This window comes from Epinephelus lanceolatus, chromosome 22, assembly GCF_041903045.1.
Source record: "Epinephelus lanceolatus isolate andai-2023 chromosome 22, ASM4190304v1, whole genome shotgun sequence".
Taxonomy (NCBI): Eukaryota; Metazoa; Chordata; class Actinopteri; order Perciformes; family Serranidae; genus Epinephelus; species Epinephelus lanceolatus.
The window spans coordinates 9,083,353-9,096,672 of NC_135755.1; the positions used below are offsets into that span (position 1 = coordinate 9,083,353).

At 43.6% G+C, this 13,320-nt stretch overlaps 1 protein-coding gene and 1 pseudogene across 8 annotated transcripts in view; one reads left to right on the forward strand and one right to left on the reverse strand.

Moving 5' to 3' along the window:
- dysf (dysferlin, limb girdle muscular dystrophy 2B (autosomal recessive)) overlaps positions 1-13,320 on the forward strand; it is a 152,210-nt gene that overhangs the window by 122,203 nt on the left and 16,687 nt on the right. For all 8 annotated transcript variants that reach the window (XM_033609246.2, XM_078164808.1, XM_078164807.1 and 5 more), the window contains 6 exons: positions 665-835; positions 989-1,131; positions 4,808-4,947; positions 5,034-5,122; positions 6,587-6,682; positions 6,797-6,938. In XM_033609246.2, coding sequence (XP_033465137.2) covers positions 665-835; positions 989-1,131; positions 4,808-4,947; positions 5,034-5,122; positions 6,587-6,682; positions 6,797-6,938 — 781 coding nt within the window. The remainder of the gene's footprint in view (positions 1-664; positions 836-988; positions 1,132-4,807; positions 4,948-5,033; positions 5,123-6,586; positions 6,683-6,796; positions 6,939-13,320) is intronic.
- Positions 1,627-3,913, reverse strand: LOC144459897 (uncharacterized; annotated as a pseudogene).

Genomic DNA, 13,320 nt, shown 5'->3' on the forward strand with positions numbered 1-13,320 from the left:
ATTCAAACGTCCAAGAACACAGAATTGAAACCATAAAATATCTCCATACTGCTCGTCCGTAATGATCCAAGTGTCCACAGAGGGGCAGTCAGAGCTACAGGCTACAGTGAGGCTAAAAACAGAGTTCAGATGACGTTTATCCAAACAACTTTTCATGTCGGGGCATCAGGACACTTGGATCACTACGGACGAGCAGTATGGAGCAGCATCTTGTTTCCCCTTGTGTGTCGTGATTGAGACCATACACTCGTTAGAAAAATGCTTACTGAGGTAATGCGTCAAGTCAGAAGTAGGGAAATTTTCTCATTGACTTCTATACAATCTGATTTCTTTTTGCAATCAGTGGAGTCGCCCCCTGCTGGCCATTAGAAAGAATGCAGATTTAAGGCACCTTTGCATTGGTTTCACTTTTCAGACGCGGAGATAACCCCTTTAGCATCATGTTATATTATGTTACATCACATTCTGTCAAGTCCCGTCAAGCAATCACAAATATCCTGCTACAAGCCATGGACATCATAAGTCTCTGTTTAAGAGTATTTCAGTGTGATTTATCTCCAGTATGATGTCCAGCTGTGGTCACTGGGAGGTCTGGGACGCCACTACAAAACCTAAATCCAAGCTCAGGCTGTTTTCCTTCTGTTGTTGCCTCTTGTCGCTCCAGGATGTTCGAGCTCACCTGTTCGCTCCCTCTGGAGAAGGACCTCCGCGTGATGCTGTACGACCACGACATGCTCACCAAAGACGAGAAGATCGGAGAGACGGTGATCGACCTGGAGAACCGCTTCCTGTCCAAATATGGAGCCATGTGTGGCCTGCCGCAGTCCTACTGCGTGTGAGTGGACACCGACGCCTCTTGTTATTTTTTTGTTTTTGTATTCCTACGATCAAATTGTTTAAAAAAAAAAAAAAGGAATATGTCGCATTATTTTACGTCCGTTTCCATGTAGTATTTCCTGGTGTTTTTTCGATGTTCCTCCTCCATTAGGTCAGGGGTAAACCAGTGGCGAGACCAGCTGACACCCAGGCAGCTGCTGCACAAAGTGTGTGAGCGACGAAACCTGCGAAAGCCCGTCTACCAAGACGACGTGGTCCACTTCAGAGGGGACCAGTACACCGCTGCAGACCTTGGTGAGAGACAAACACTTGGCACTAAAGCAAATCAAGCCAATTTGCTCAGGTGTGAAAGAGCTAATAGGGATTTACTTTCATCCAGCTCTGTGTCTCCTATGCTGCCTCTTTACTTCCTCTCCTACACCCTATCACCAGCTCCTATTTTCTCCTCTATCTGCCGTCTCCTTTTTTGTCTCCTTCCCTTCCACACATTTTCGACCTCTCCTCTTTTCTAATATCTCCTCTATCCTTCCCTCAGTCTCCTCCTCTTTCTCCTTGGCTTCCCTTTCATTGTTTCTCCTTCGTCCTGTCACCAATCGCTCATTCTCTTTACTGTCCTCCTTCCCTCCTTTTCCTTTCTGAACCTACTTCTATCCTTCACCTCCCTTCCCTTCTTTCTTCCTACATGTCTCCTCCCTGTTTCCTCCTCCATCCGCTTTCTAACATTTGTCTCCTTTTCATTTGTCCCTCCTTTCCTTCCATATTTCCTCTACCTCTCCTTCAATATCTCCTCTATCCTTTCTTTCTTCCCTCTGTCTCCTTTTTCTCCCTTCCATGTCTCCTTTCCTTTCCTTCTTTCCTCCTACATGTCTCCTCCCTGTTTTCTCCTCTATCCTTTTTCTAACCTTGGTCTAGTTTCCTTTTTTCTCTCCTTTCCTTACTATTTTCCTCCATTCCTCCCCTACTTGTCGTCTCCTTTCTTATCTCCTCTATCCTTTCTTTCTTCCTTCTGTCTCCTTCTTTGTCTCCCGTCCATGTCTCCTTTCCTTCTTTCTTCCTACATGTCTCCTCCCTGTTTTCTCCTCTATCATCAAACCTTGGTCTAGTTTCCTTTTTTCTCTCCTTTCCTTACTCTTTTCCTCCATTCCTCCCCTACTTGTCATCTGCTTTCTTATCTCCTCTATCCTTTCTTTCTTTCTTCCCTATGTCTCCTTCTTCTTCTCCCTTCCATGTCTCCTTTTCTCCCTCTCCTTTGTTCTTCCTACATGTCTCCTCCCTGTTTTCTCCTCTATCATCTAACCTTGGTCTAGTTTCCTTTTTTCTCTCCTTTCCTTACTCTTTTCCTCCATTCCTCCCCTACTTGTCGTCTCCTTTCTTATCTCCTCCATCCTTTCTTTCTTCCCTCTGTCTCCTTCTTTGTCTCCCGTCCATGTCTCCTTTCCTTCTTTCTTCCTACATGTCTCCTCCCTGTTTTCTCCTCTATCCTTTTTCTAACCTTGGTCTAGTTTCTCTTTTTCTCTCCTTTCCTTTCTTTCTTTTTCCTTTTTTTGTCTCCTTTTCCTAGTCCCCTCTGTTCCTCCCTTCTTTCCTTACCTCTCCTTCGTTTTCCTCTCTATCCTCTCTCCAACCTTTGTCTCCTTCTCTTTTTCGCACCTATCCTCCTAGCCCTCCTGTTATGTCCTCTATCCTTTCTTTCTTTCCACTATCTCCTTCTTCTCCCCTTCTGTGTCTCCTTTGCTTCCCCCTAATTTTCTTTCCTTCATCATTCCTTTTATCGGTCTCTCGTTTTATTCTCTTCCCGTTCTTAGTCTTTCCTCTCTCCTTTCTCTTCTCTTTTCTTCTTTCTTCCTTCCTTTCTCCTGTGTTTCCTTGCTCCTCCTTTCCCATCTACGCTTCCTTACCCCTCGTCTCTCTGCTTCTTTACCATTTTTTACTCCCATCTTTTCCCCATCACTCCTCTCCTCCGTCTCTTATCTACCTTCCTCCATCCCTCCTCTCCTCCGTGTCCTCCTTTTGCTACTGAGCCTGCAGAACTTTAGATGAGGGGGAGAGGATAGGGAGGAGGAAAGGAGTAAGGCGGGAAGGGAGGGAGTTAAACCACAGGACCACCTGAAAGCCGAGCGATGAGATAAATATTCAAGATTAATTTTCACCCCGACACACACACACACACACACACACACACACACATATGTTCCATGGCTGGTGCGATGCAAGGTCATGGTTGTCGTTTTGGTGATTTATGGTACAACTGTGTGTGTGTGTGTGTGTGTGTGTGTGTGTGTGTGTGTGTGCGCACAAGCCAACGTCAACATCGTGGTCGTCTCTCGGTTAGCGAGGAGCGCCGCCGCCGTTCTCTTTCCACAGTTGCCGCGGTTACCGTGCGTCAGCCCGCTGTCCGTCAAAAGCGGTTGCTAATTGGCCAAGAGGCCACGCTCCTCTTCCTCTCCTACCTCTGACTTTTTTTTCTCTTTACTTTCCTCCTCGTTCCCTTCTTTCTGTTTTTGTTTCAGTTTTTACTCCTTCAGGTTTCCTCCTGTTTTTTCTTTCTGACTTTCGTCTCCTTCGGCCGTCTTCTTTTCCTTTCCTTTACATCCTTTCCCTCTCCTATCCCTTTCTCTTTCTTTGACAGTTTCTGTTCTCTCGCTCCCATTTCTCTCACCCTCCTCGTCTCCTCTTCCTCCTTCGTCTCTACTTTCACCTCTACTCTTTGGCCTCCTCCTCTCCTTTTCACTGCTTTAATATCATCCTCTGCATTCCCATCTTTCCTTCTCTCATCTCTTCTTCTCCCCCCCTTTTCATCCACCCTCTTCTATTTTCTCCATCTGCATTCTATCTGCTCCCCTTTCTCTCTCCCTTCTCCCCTATTTCTGCTTTCTCTCAACTTTCCATACCTCTGTTTCTCCTCATCTGTTATCTCATTCCTTTGCTCCTCTACGTTCCCTTCCTTCTCTCCTCTCTCCTTTTTGTGTTCTCTTGTCTCATCTCCTAGCTCTCCCTTTCCTTTTTTCTTTTCCCTGTTACCTTTAGTTTTAGTGTCTCCTCTCCTCTCCTCTCCTCTCCCCTCACCTCCTATCATTTCCCTTTCCTTTCCTCTGTTACTTTTGTTTCCTTTCATTTCATTTATTTGTTTGTCTACTCTCCATCTTTGTTTCCTCTTCACTCATCTCCTCTCTCTTCCTTTGTCTCCCCCTCCTTTCCTCTTCTCTCCTCTCCTTGTTTCCTTGTCTCCTCCTCTCCTCTCCTCTCCTCTCTGTCCCTTCTCTCCTCTGTGTCTTCTCTTATCTCATTTCCTATCCTCTTCCTTTCCTCTTTTCTTTTTCTTTTCTCTTTTTTCATTTTATTTTGTCTCCTCCTCCTCTCCTCTCCTCCTCCTTTCCCCCTCTCCCCCTCCTTTCCTCTTCTCTCCTCTCCTTGTTTCCTTGTCTCCTCCTCTCCTCTCCTCTCTGTCCCTTCTCTCCTCTGTGTCTTCTCTTATCTCATTTCCTATCCTCTTCCTTTCCTCTTTTCTTTTTCTTTTCTCTTTTTTCGTTTTATTTTGTCTCCTCCTCCTCTCCTCTCCTCCTCCTTTCCTCCTCTCTTCCTCCTCTCCTCTCCTCTCCTCCTCCTCTCCTCCTCCTCTCCTCTCCTCTCTGAGTTGAGGTGACTCTCAGTTTACTGTCATAAACTTTTGACGTGAGTTTGATATTTTAGTTTTGCTTGGAAGCAGCACAGATTTTCCTCATTCATTCATGATGCAGAGACCAATGAACAGCTTAGTGTGTGTGTGTGTGTGTGTGTGTGTGTGTGTGTGAATAATGAATAATTCCTATGTGAACCGTTCTCCTCCCAGTCCACCCAGTGTTCTGTGTTTCCATTCTCCACTCAGAGAGCTTTAACAGTCATTTAAAGAGTTCTGTGACCTAAACTTAGACCTCCATTTGCTGTGTGTGTGTGTGTGTGTGTGTGTGTGTGTGTGTGTGTGTGTTTTCAGAGGACAAAAACATGTCCAAACGTCATCTCGGTCCAATTAAAGAGCGACTGGCCCTCCTCATCTTGAGGAAGATGGGGTTTGTACCTGAACACGTGGAGACCAGAGCGCTGTACAGCCCACTGCAGCCCGACATCCAGCAGGTAACACACACACGTCTGCTGTCAGCTTTTTACCTTCTCTTCATTCCACGTCTGTCTTTTGATTGGTCGTTGGCTCTGTCCGTCAGGGCCGTCTGATGATGTGGGTGGACCTGTTCCCCAAGTCGCTGGGACTACCTGGACCCCCGTTCAACGTCACCCCACGCAAGGCCAAGAAGTAGGATCTCACACACACACACACACACACACACACGCACACACACACACACACACACAGGTTACGTGCACTGTCGCGATGCAGTCTTTGGTTTCAGATGGACTCAGACGTCTGTTCTCATGGCACACAGCATTCTATAAAATATTTGGTAGGATGGTCAGTCAGTAAATCAGGATGTAAATCAGTTTAAGAGTTAATCAGTCAGTGAGTCAGTTAATCACACATTTGACAATAAACCAGTCTATCAGTGTGTTCGTCAGTCAGTCAATCAATAGATCAATCAATCCAGAAAATAACCAGTTGGTTGGTCAGTCTTAAAATCCATTCATCAGTTCATCAGCCAATCATTCAGTCAGTCAGTAGTTAACCAGTAGCAATCAATACACCAATAAATACCAGAATAATAATCAACTAGTCCATACCCATTGGTAGCTTTGTCACCTTCTACCTATGCCAATCCTCAATGCCTATGTGCAGTTTCACATAGATTGACCACGTCAGTGAGTAGAAAAACGTGGGACAGACAGAATGACACACTGACAGTTTCTGTGATTATGTACAGCATACCATACCATGACTTAGTCATACCAAAAATTAGAAAACAACACCAACATTGGTCCACAGGGGGAGCCACAGTGATCGGTCGCATTTTAGCCATTTTGAAGCATTTTTCTGTTGTTATAGCGCCACCCAGTTGCCAATTAGAGTTAAATTTCTCCAGTCACCTTGAGGCGTCCTGTTCTACATATCTTATATATTTATTTAGTAATAATATATTTAGTAAAAATCCATATGGCGGTTAGGCCTAGATAAGAAATTAGCTCTCTAGCGCCCCCATTTTGTTTGATGGGGTCAATAATGGAGGGGTCCCCTCAGATTATGTGTGGTCATATGCCTACAAAGTTGCGTGGTGATGGGTGAAACCCTTGAGATGTTATACACCTTTATGTGATGAGCCACGCCCTCCGCAATATTCATTGCCTCATAGAAGCTCAGTTTTAGTAAGTTTTCCAACTTTTGCCAAGAGGGAACTTTAGATATTGGTCCCTAGATTATGATCACCCAGTTTCATGCAGATCGCTCAAACTTCCTAGGAAGAGATCCATTTGAAGTGTTTTTCAAAAAATTCAAAATAGTGGAAAACCTATATAACTTGAAGGTATGGGTTCTTGAGGCAAATGTGTTCCTCATGAGGAGAGGCATCTCTGTGCAAAGTTTCATGTCTCTACGACATACGGGGCATGAGATATGACCATTCAAAGTTTGCAATTTCAATCGGTTGCTATAGCGCCCCCTTTGGCCAACTGATGTAATGTTGCTTCATTCATATCCTCCCATGACCCTCTACCACTGTGCCAAATTTCACATGGATTGACCAAGTCAGTGAGGAGAAAAACGTGGAACAGACACACACACTGAGTTTTCGTCATTATATAGTAAGATACATCAATGGTTGTCGTTCAGGTTCTTCCTGCGTTGCATCATCTGGAACACCAGTGATGTCATCCTGGATGATGTCAGTCTCAGCGGGGAGAAAATGAGTGACATCTATGTTAAGAGGTAAATTAGGCATCGTTTTGTTCTCTTTAATAATGAACAATAATTATCTCACCATAAATAAGATAATAAAGACTGATAACACAAGTCGCGTGTTTCATTCTGAAACTCTCCCAGCTGGCTCGACGGACACGAACACAACAAGCAGAAGACTGACGTCCACTACCGCTCACTGGGCGGAGAGGGAAACTTCAACTACAGATTCCTGTTTCCTTTCCACTACTTACCTGCTGAGCAGCTCTGTGTCGTCGACAGGAAGGTGAGAGAAAGCTGTCATCTGTCTTACAGTATGTGCTGAAAAAATTCTGCAGCAGAAAATGGAAAAGGAAGGAGAGTTGATTAATACAAATATTAAGCACAGACGCTCAGTTATTTGATTCTCAGATACATCTTCTTCCTGTCTTCTTAATATTATTACCGGCCTCCGAAAATCAGTTTTTAGTAACGTTTTAGTAATTTTTATCCTTCATAGATTTAGTCTCGTTTTAGTCGACAAAAATTCTAAACGTTTTAGTCGTTATGTTTTTATATGTTTGTTTTTTTATCTTTAAATTAATCCAGTTAGGATAATTCATTGAGACAGTTTTGTCTGTGTTACTCTGCAAGGTTTGGAGGTTTAAGTACGTGTCCTCTCACAGAGTTCAAACTAAACTTTTATCTCTGTCAGAGAAAACTGATCTGAGTTCAGACTGTGCCTCCTACCTGCCTGTCAAACACAACACCATCAAACTATAAACCGTCTCACGCCCGCACTGAGTGGAGACCCACGGCAATCAGCTGTGAAGTCCAGCGGCTGGTGGCTGCTTGCTCTGCTGCCATTCAGCGGCTAACAAGCGGTGCTACCTGCTAACACTCATCGCTGCAACTAACTCCACAATTCCATTTAACACTTCCACCATCCACAGTCAGACACACACGGCTCATTATTTACTGCTGAATTACAGCTCACAACTCACGGACCCGCGGCCCGCTTTTGGACCGCAACCCACCAGTTGGGAACCACTGCTCTAAAGACCTTTGTTTCTCACATCTACACACCATCTATTAAAATGTTTCCAACAAGTTCTACTGGACCTGAAAAGTGCTGCTGACTATCTGACACAGACATTATTTCGTTATATAACAGCAGCTACACACTGTAACGAGTGCTGTTTTTTTACCTGTGTCATTTCTAATATGTCCAGCGTTTTATCCGTCTTGTTTTCTGTTTGTTTATTGAACCTGGTTGAAATTAATCAAAGTAAATAAATGGAAACAGAAGGTCTACAGATTTTCTGCCCCTGAATAATCTACAGTGGCCCGCAATTAACATTAATAATAATAATACTAAGTGACGTTTTTACACGAGAGAGGAGTGAATTACATGTTGTTCAATCTCTGAGCCTCAACAGAAACATCGAGTGAAGCGCTGAAATAACATCACACTGAAAAGTGGAATAACAGCACGGCTGTCATTTGCTTTGCTTGGCGTGGAAACGAGCCTCTTTAGCCGTCCGCAGCCGACATGTTTTACGACAGCGTTCGCTCGCTCGTAGCAGCATCCTCAATCAGCGAGCAGCAGAAAAAGAGGAGAGGGAGTTTTGAATAAAAAACTCTGCTGGGTGGAGAGCTCTCAGTCCAAACCAGAGCTGGAGCCAGAAGCGGAGTTCATGAAGCCAGAAACCTCAGCGGTTAGTGATATAATCACTGAGTCACAGGGACCGATCAGCAACGCCATCAACACTCACACTTGTCTTCTTCAGCTCTATTCATTCAGCTCAGAGAAACCCAGTGTGTGTTTTTCTCAGAATTCTGGTTTTCAGGGTGTATTCACACATAAATGTGTGAAATGTGAGGCACCTGAGGGGACACCTTAAAAAACCTCAACGTCCAACTGAATCTGATTCTCAGGGCGTCAGATATGGCAGCTTGGTGTCAGTGTCTGATACCAACACACAAGAAACCCTTTAGTGTCTGTATGAGACACATCAGACTTTCAACTCACGTCCAAGTTAACCCATCTGTGGCAGCATTAGATGCTTAGAGCAACTGAAGTAGGATAAAGATAGAGAAAGTCCAAGTAGGACGGAGATCAGAGTGGACGGATGAGTCAAACAAACACAGGACTGTCACCCAGGAGACCGCTGTGGCCAACCAGCAGTCAGTATTGAGTTTTTTTTAAAAGTGCAGCTAAGAGAACATACGTATTTATTTTAACTGAAACCATCAACCTAACTGAGTCATTTCATTACCTCAAAGTAGTTTTTGTGTTGAAACCTACATTTCCTGTGAACATGGAAGGTTTTTTTTTTGGAGAGCTGAAACCTACACATCCAAAACTGCTGCTAGAGGGGTGTGGAGAGCATCATATTTTGAGTCACAGGGTCACTGACCTAACTGCCATATTTGATGAGTTGAGAATGAAAATGTGTTGCAAAGTCACAATTTTCGGTGATTGGTTTCCAGTTATTTATACTGTAAAGTTTATTTGCATATTAACATGTTAAATTTGGAGGGGAGGCATGTGTACAACCACATCTCCGAGGTGCTGCAGCTGCTGTCGTGGACATAATACGGGCACAGTCCCCATAAAGTTGTGCAAACCATAAACACAGGCTAATGAGCTGATTCAGTAAATACACATCACCTCCACTGCCCTGCCACTGCTCTGCATATTTACACAAGCTCTCTCAGGAACACTTAAAGGGAAATTTCGGTTTATTTCAACCTGTCTCCTGTCGTCCTAAATTTGTTTCAAGTGACTAGTGACATAAAAATAATAGTTAGCATTTTAGCCGTTAGCCTAGATACAGCCGGGGCGCATAGTAGCGTCAGACCTGTTAAAACGTAAGTGAACGGGCAACCTTCAAGTGCAAAGTTAGTCCACTAAACAAGCTTTTTTTCCACAAAGACCGCCTCATATCGTTAGGATAAATGTCAGAGAACATATAGAAAATGACATGTAAACGTGTTGTCTTACCTTACCGGTGTGCTGCCATGTTTGTTTACCATTTAGCTCTGCTTTCCAAAGCGCGGCCGAAATATATCTCGCGAGCTCTAGATAAAGCCCAGCTGGATACTACTCCAGGTGGAGGTGTCTCGTCCTCGGTCACATCCAGATCTTGAAAATAAGGCTGCAACCGGTCCCATTCCTTGCAACAGAGGCATTCCTCTTCTGTGGACACTGGGGCACAGCATTCACAGGTACACCACCAATCTCCAGAGCTACGCAGCCTTGCAGCAGCCATTCCTCCTCTGTTGTCCTCTACCTGTTGTGCGTCTCTCTCTCCTCCTCCATTCTTCAATTTCACAAAGCTCTTCGTCAGTGTATTCTGGCTCAAATAAATAAGGGCGGCCATAAAACTCTGCAAAATCAAATTCCTCCTCCACAAAGTCGAAGTCTGGCAAAAAGTCAGCCATTATTCTATAAATCTTTCATAAAATAAATGAATGAACTTTTCAGGCTACTGTCCGGTTCTGCCTTCCAGCTGTTGCTGCTTGTTCTCGCGAGATTTCAGGCACGGTATGAGATCGCTGCTTGTTCTCGTGATATCTCGGCCGCGCTTTGGAAAGCAGAGCTAAATGGTAAACAAACATGGCAGCACACCGGTAAGGTAAGACAACACGTTTACATGTCGTTTTCTATATGTTCTCTGACATTTATCCTAATGATATGAGGCGGTCTTTGTGGAAAAAAGTTTGTTTAGTGGACTAACTTTGCACTTGAAGGTTGCCCGTTCACTTACGTTTTAACAGGTCTGACGCTACTATGCGCCCCGGCTGTATCTAGGCTAACGGCTAACATGCTAACTATTATTTTTATGTCACTAGTCACTTGAAACAAATTTAGGACGATAGGAGACAGGTTGAAATAAACCGAAATTTCCCTTTAAGTCAAAGAAAACTTTTTTTCCATTTGCAATATTATATTTGGTGGTAGGACTCTCTTCAGGGGCCTCTCTGCCCTTCCATGCGCCTACATGGAAAGCCTAAGGCAGGGAGAGCAGCAGCAAAGACCCCCTGGTAACAGAGCCTGAAATAACGCTATGCTCAATTCTTTAAATCTGCATTTACTCAAATTTTAGCAAATTTCATTTAAAAAGCAACTTTTTTTTTGAATGAGGCTAGTTTTTCTGAGCTTTTGCACCGTAAATAAAGATATCATATTCAAGCCTTTGGATCTAGCATTGAGGAAACTGTATAAAATCACTCATACTAGCTGAGACTTTACAACAACTTACCTCAGACAGACTGACAGATGCTGCTCTGGACACAGATAATAGGATCCCAGTAGCTGATGTAAATTCACATTACTGCATGGTTTCACATTCTATTCACTTATTTGCCACATCCCTGGTGTCTAAAGGCGTTACAGCTGCGGGCTGTAACATCAAAATAAAGCCCCGTTTCCACCAAACACTTTCAGTACAGTACCTTTGGAACCAACAGTAACCCTTCAGACATGGCACCTAGACCCGAGTGTTTCCACCGCAAACAGTACTCTTAAATGTGGCACTCACTGTATTTCCTCATTATCGGTGACACAGATGGAAGTCTGCACCTGGTTTATCGTCCACAGAACAGGCTGCAGTGCGAGTCTCTCTCCATGGGATGTTTAGAAATAGCAGCTTTGTGCATTTAGTCCTTCTCAGGAAAGCTCAGGGGTTTAGTGTTGCTGTAGCCCACAGGAACAACACTCCACGATGCTTTCTTTTTCTCCGAGTGAGGATTAGAATATATGCAGTTCACATAACCTGGCTGAAATTAATTTAAAGACTTGAAGATCCACTCATTACTAAAAGTGTCTGTCATATAAAATTTAAAATAATGGTCAAAGTTGTCACAGTGAAATTTAAGGTGTGCTGATGGATTCACGTCATCAACTCATGCATTGAGTAACATTACAAGTTAACGTTCCACCTTAAAAGTCACCAGCAGTCGGCCCAGTGAATGAAGTTATTTTTTTTAGGCAGCAAAACATCCTTTCATTTTATAGTTACAGTTTACTAATAAAACTCTCCACAGTATGAACAGTGGTTACATGAGCCTCAAAACCAGACACAACTCAGCCCTGAGCAGAGTGACCGTCCTCTACTGACCAATCAGACTGCAGTGTTCACAGCTCCACCTTTTAGTAGCACATCTGTGTGCTAGGTACCCCAACAGAGGGGGGACCAAACATGGGGACGGTACAGAGCGGCTCCAGTGGTACCATCCACAACTTTTCACAGTGGAAATGGAAAAAAAAAAGCGTACTGACCTGAATTGTACTGCGTGGTGGAAACGGAGGCTTAATGTGCTAAAAGATGCCAAAAATCTCCAGAGTTGAGTTGGCTTAAAATGACCTGTAGTTTCATCAATTTGAGCAACCGCTTTAACATTACACGTAGTGTTTGATCTACTGCTAATAAAATATATATTGATAATGGCAGCTTTAAAGTCCAATAAACAGGAAGTAAAAGTCCTTATTTATCCGAAGACAAAACAGAAAAGCAGCCCTTAAACAAACAAACAAGTAAATTATAAATAAAGAAGATGAAATCGCGCTCTCAATTTCAGTGCAAATAATTTCAGAAAATATTCTTACATTTTTAAACTTGTTTAAAGTCAGATTTGTTTTTTTCTGGCATACACTACATCTACATGTGTGATGGAACCGTCAAACAACATCTCCAGAGAACATTAATATGTCTGTAAGCCTGAGATATTATTAGTTTTATAGTGAAATGTGCATGTTTATTGGATCAGCAATATGTAATTTAACTTTGGCAGTAATTTAACTCAACATTAGCACCAGTAGAGCTTCTTTAATGAGACAGGGCGACAGAGAGACGGAGGAAATGAGGGAGAAGACTGAACAAGACTCTGTACTTAGCAGTCTGGCAACAAAGAGGAAGTTGATTGATGTTGCTAGATATTGCAGAGAGCAGTCACACACACACACACACACACACCCACACACACACACACACACACTCTCGTATACGGCGTCCCACCCTTACTTGTGACAGCTGTGGAGTGATAACTTAATGTACTTGGACAGAGTTGGTGGATAAAGTGAGCCACACATACACACACACACACACGCACGCACGCACGCACACACACACACACACACACACACACAGGGTGTAGTATGTTTACTCTCAGCGTTGGTGTGTGTTGTTATGAAGTGTGAGAGCATGATGTGGATTTAGACTCAGATTTAGAGAGTGAGTGTGAAGTCATCACACAGTCAGCAGAGACAAGTCATTTCAACACACACACACACACACACACACACAGAGTGCAGGTTTGTGTATAAATCAGACGTATTGTTAAGCGAAACACGACCCTGTGTCTGCCCTGCTAAAAGCCTTATTTGCCTCCTTATAATCGCCTCAATCGAGGGTAAAGTTACAGAAAATTTCTCAGTGAATCCAAAGCCAAGCATCGCTGACATTTTCAGTTTAATATTCGGAGGAAGATCAGGAAAATCTGAGTCCCATAGCTCAGAGGAAAAAGCCTGAATTGTGCGGTCAAATTTTCGGGTGTATCCAGAGGACAGCGCGGCGTATGAACTGTAACAGAAAGCATATCAGAAGTGTAGAGAGTGATGTCCTGCTCAGGAGTCTTTGTACTGATACACTTGATTTCTCACCTGAAACCTCAAATCTTTCTCA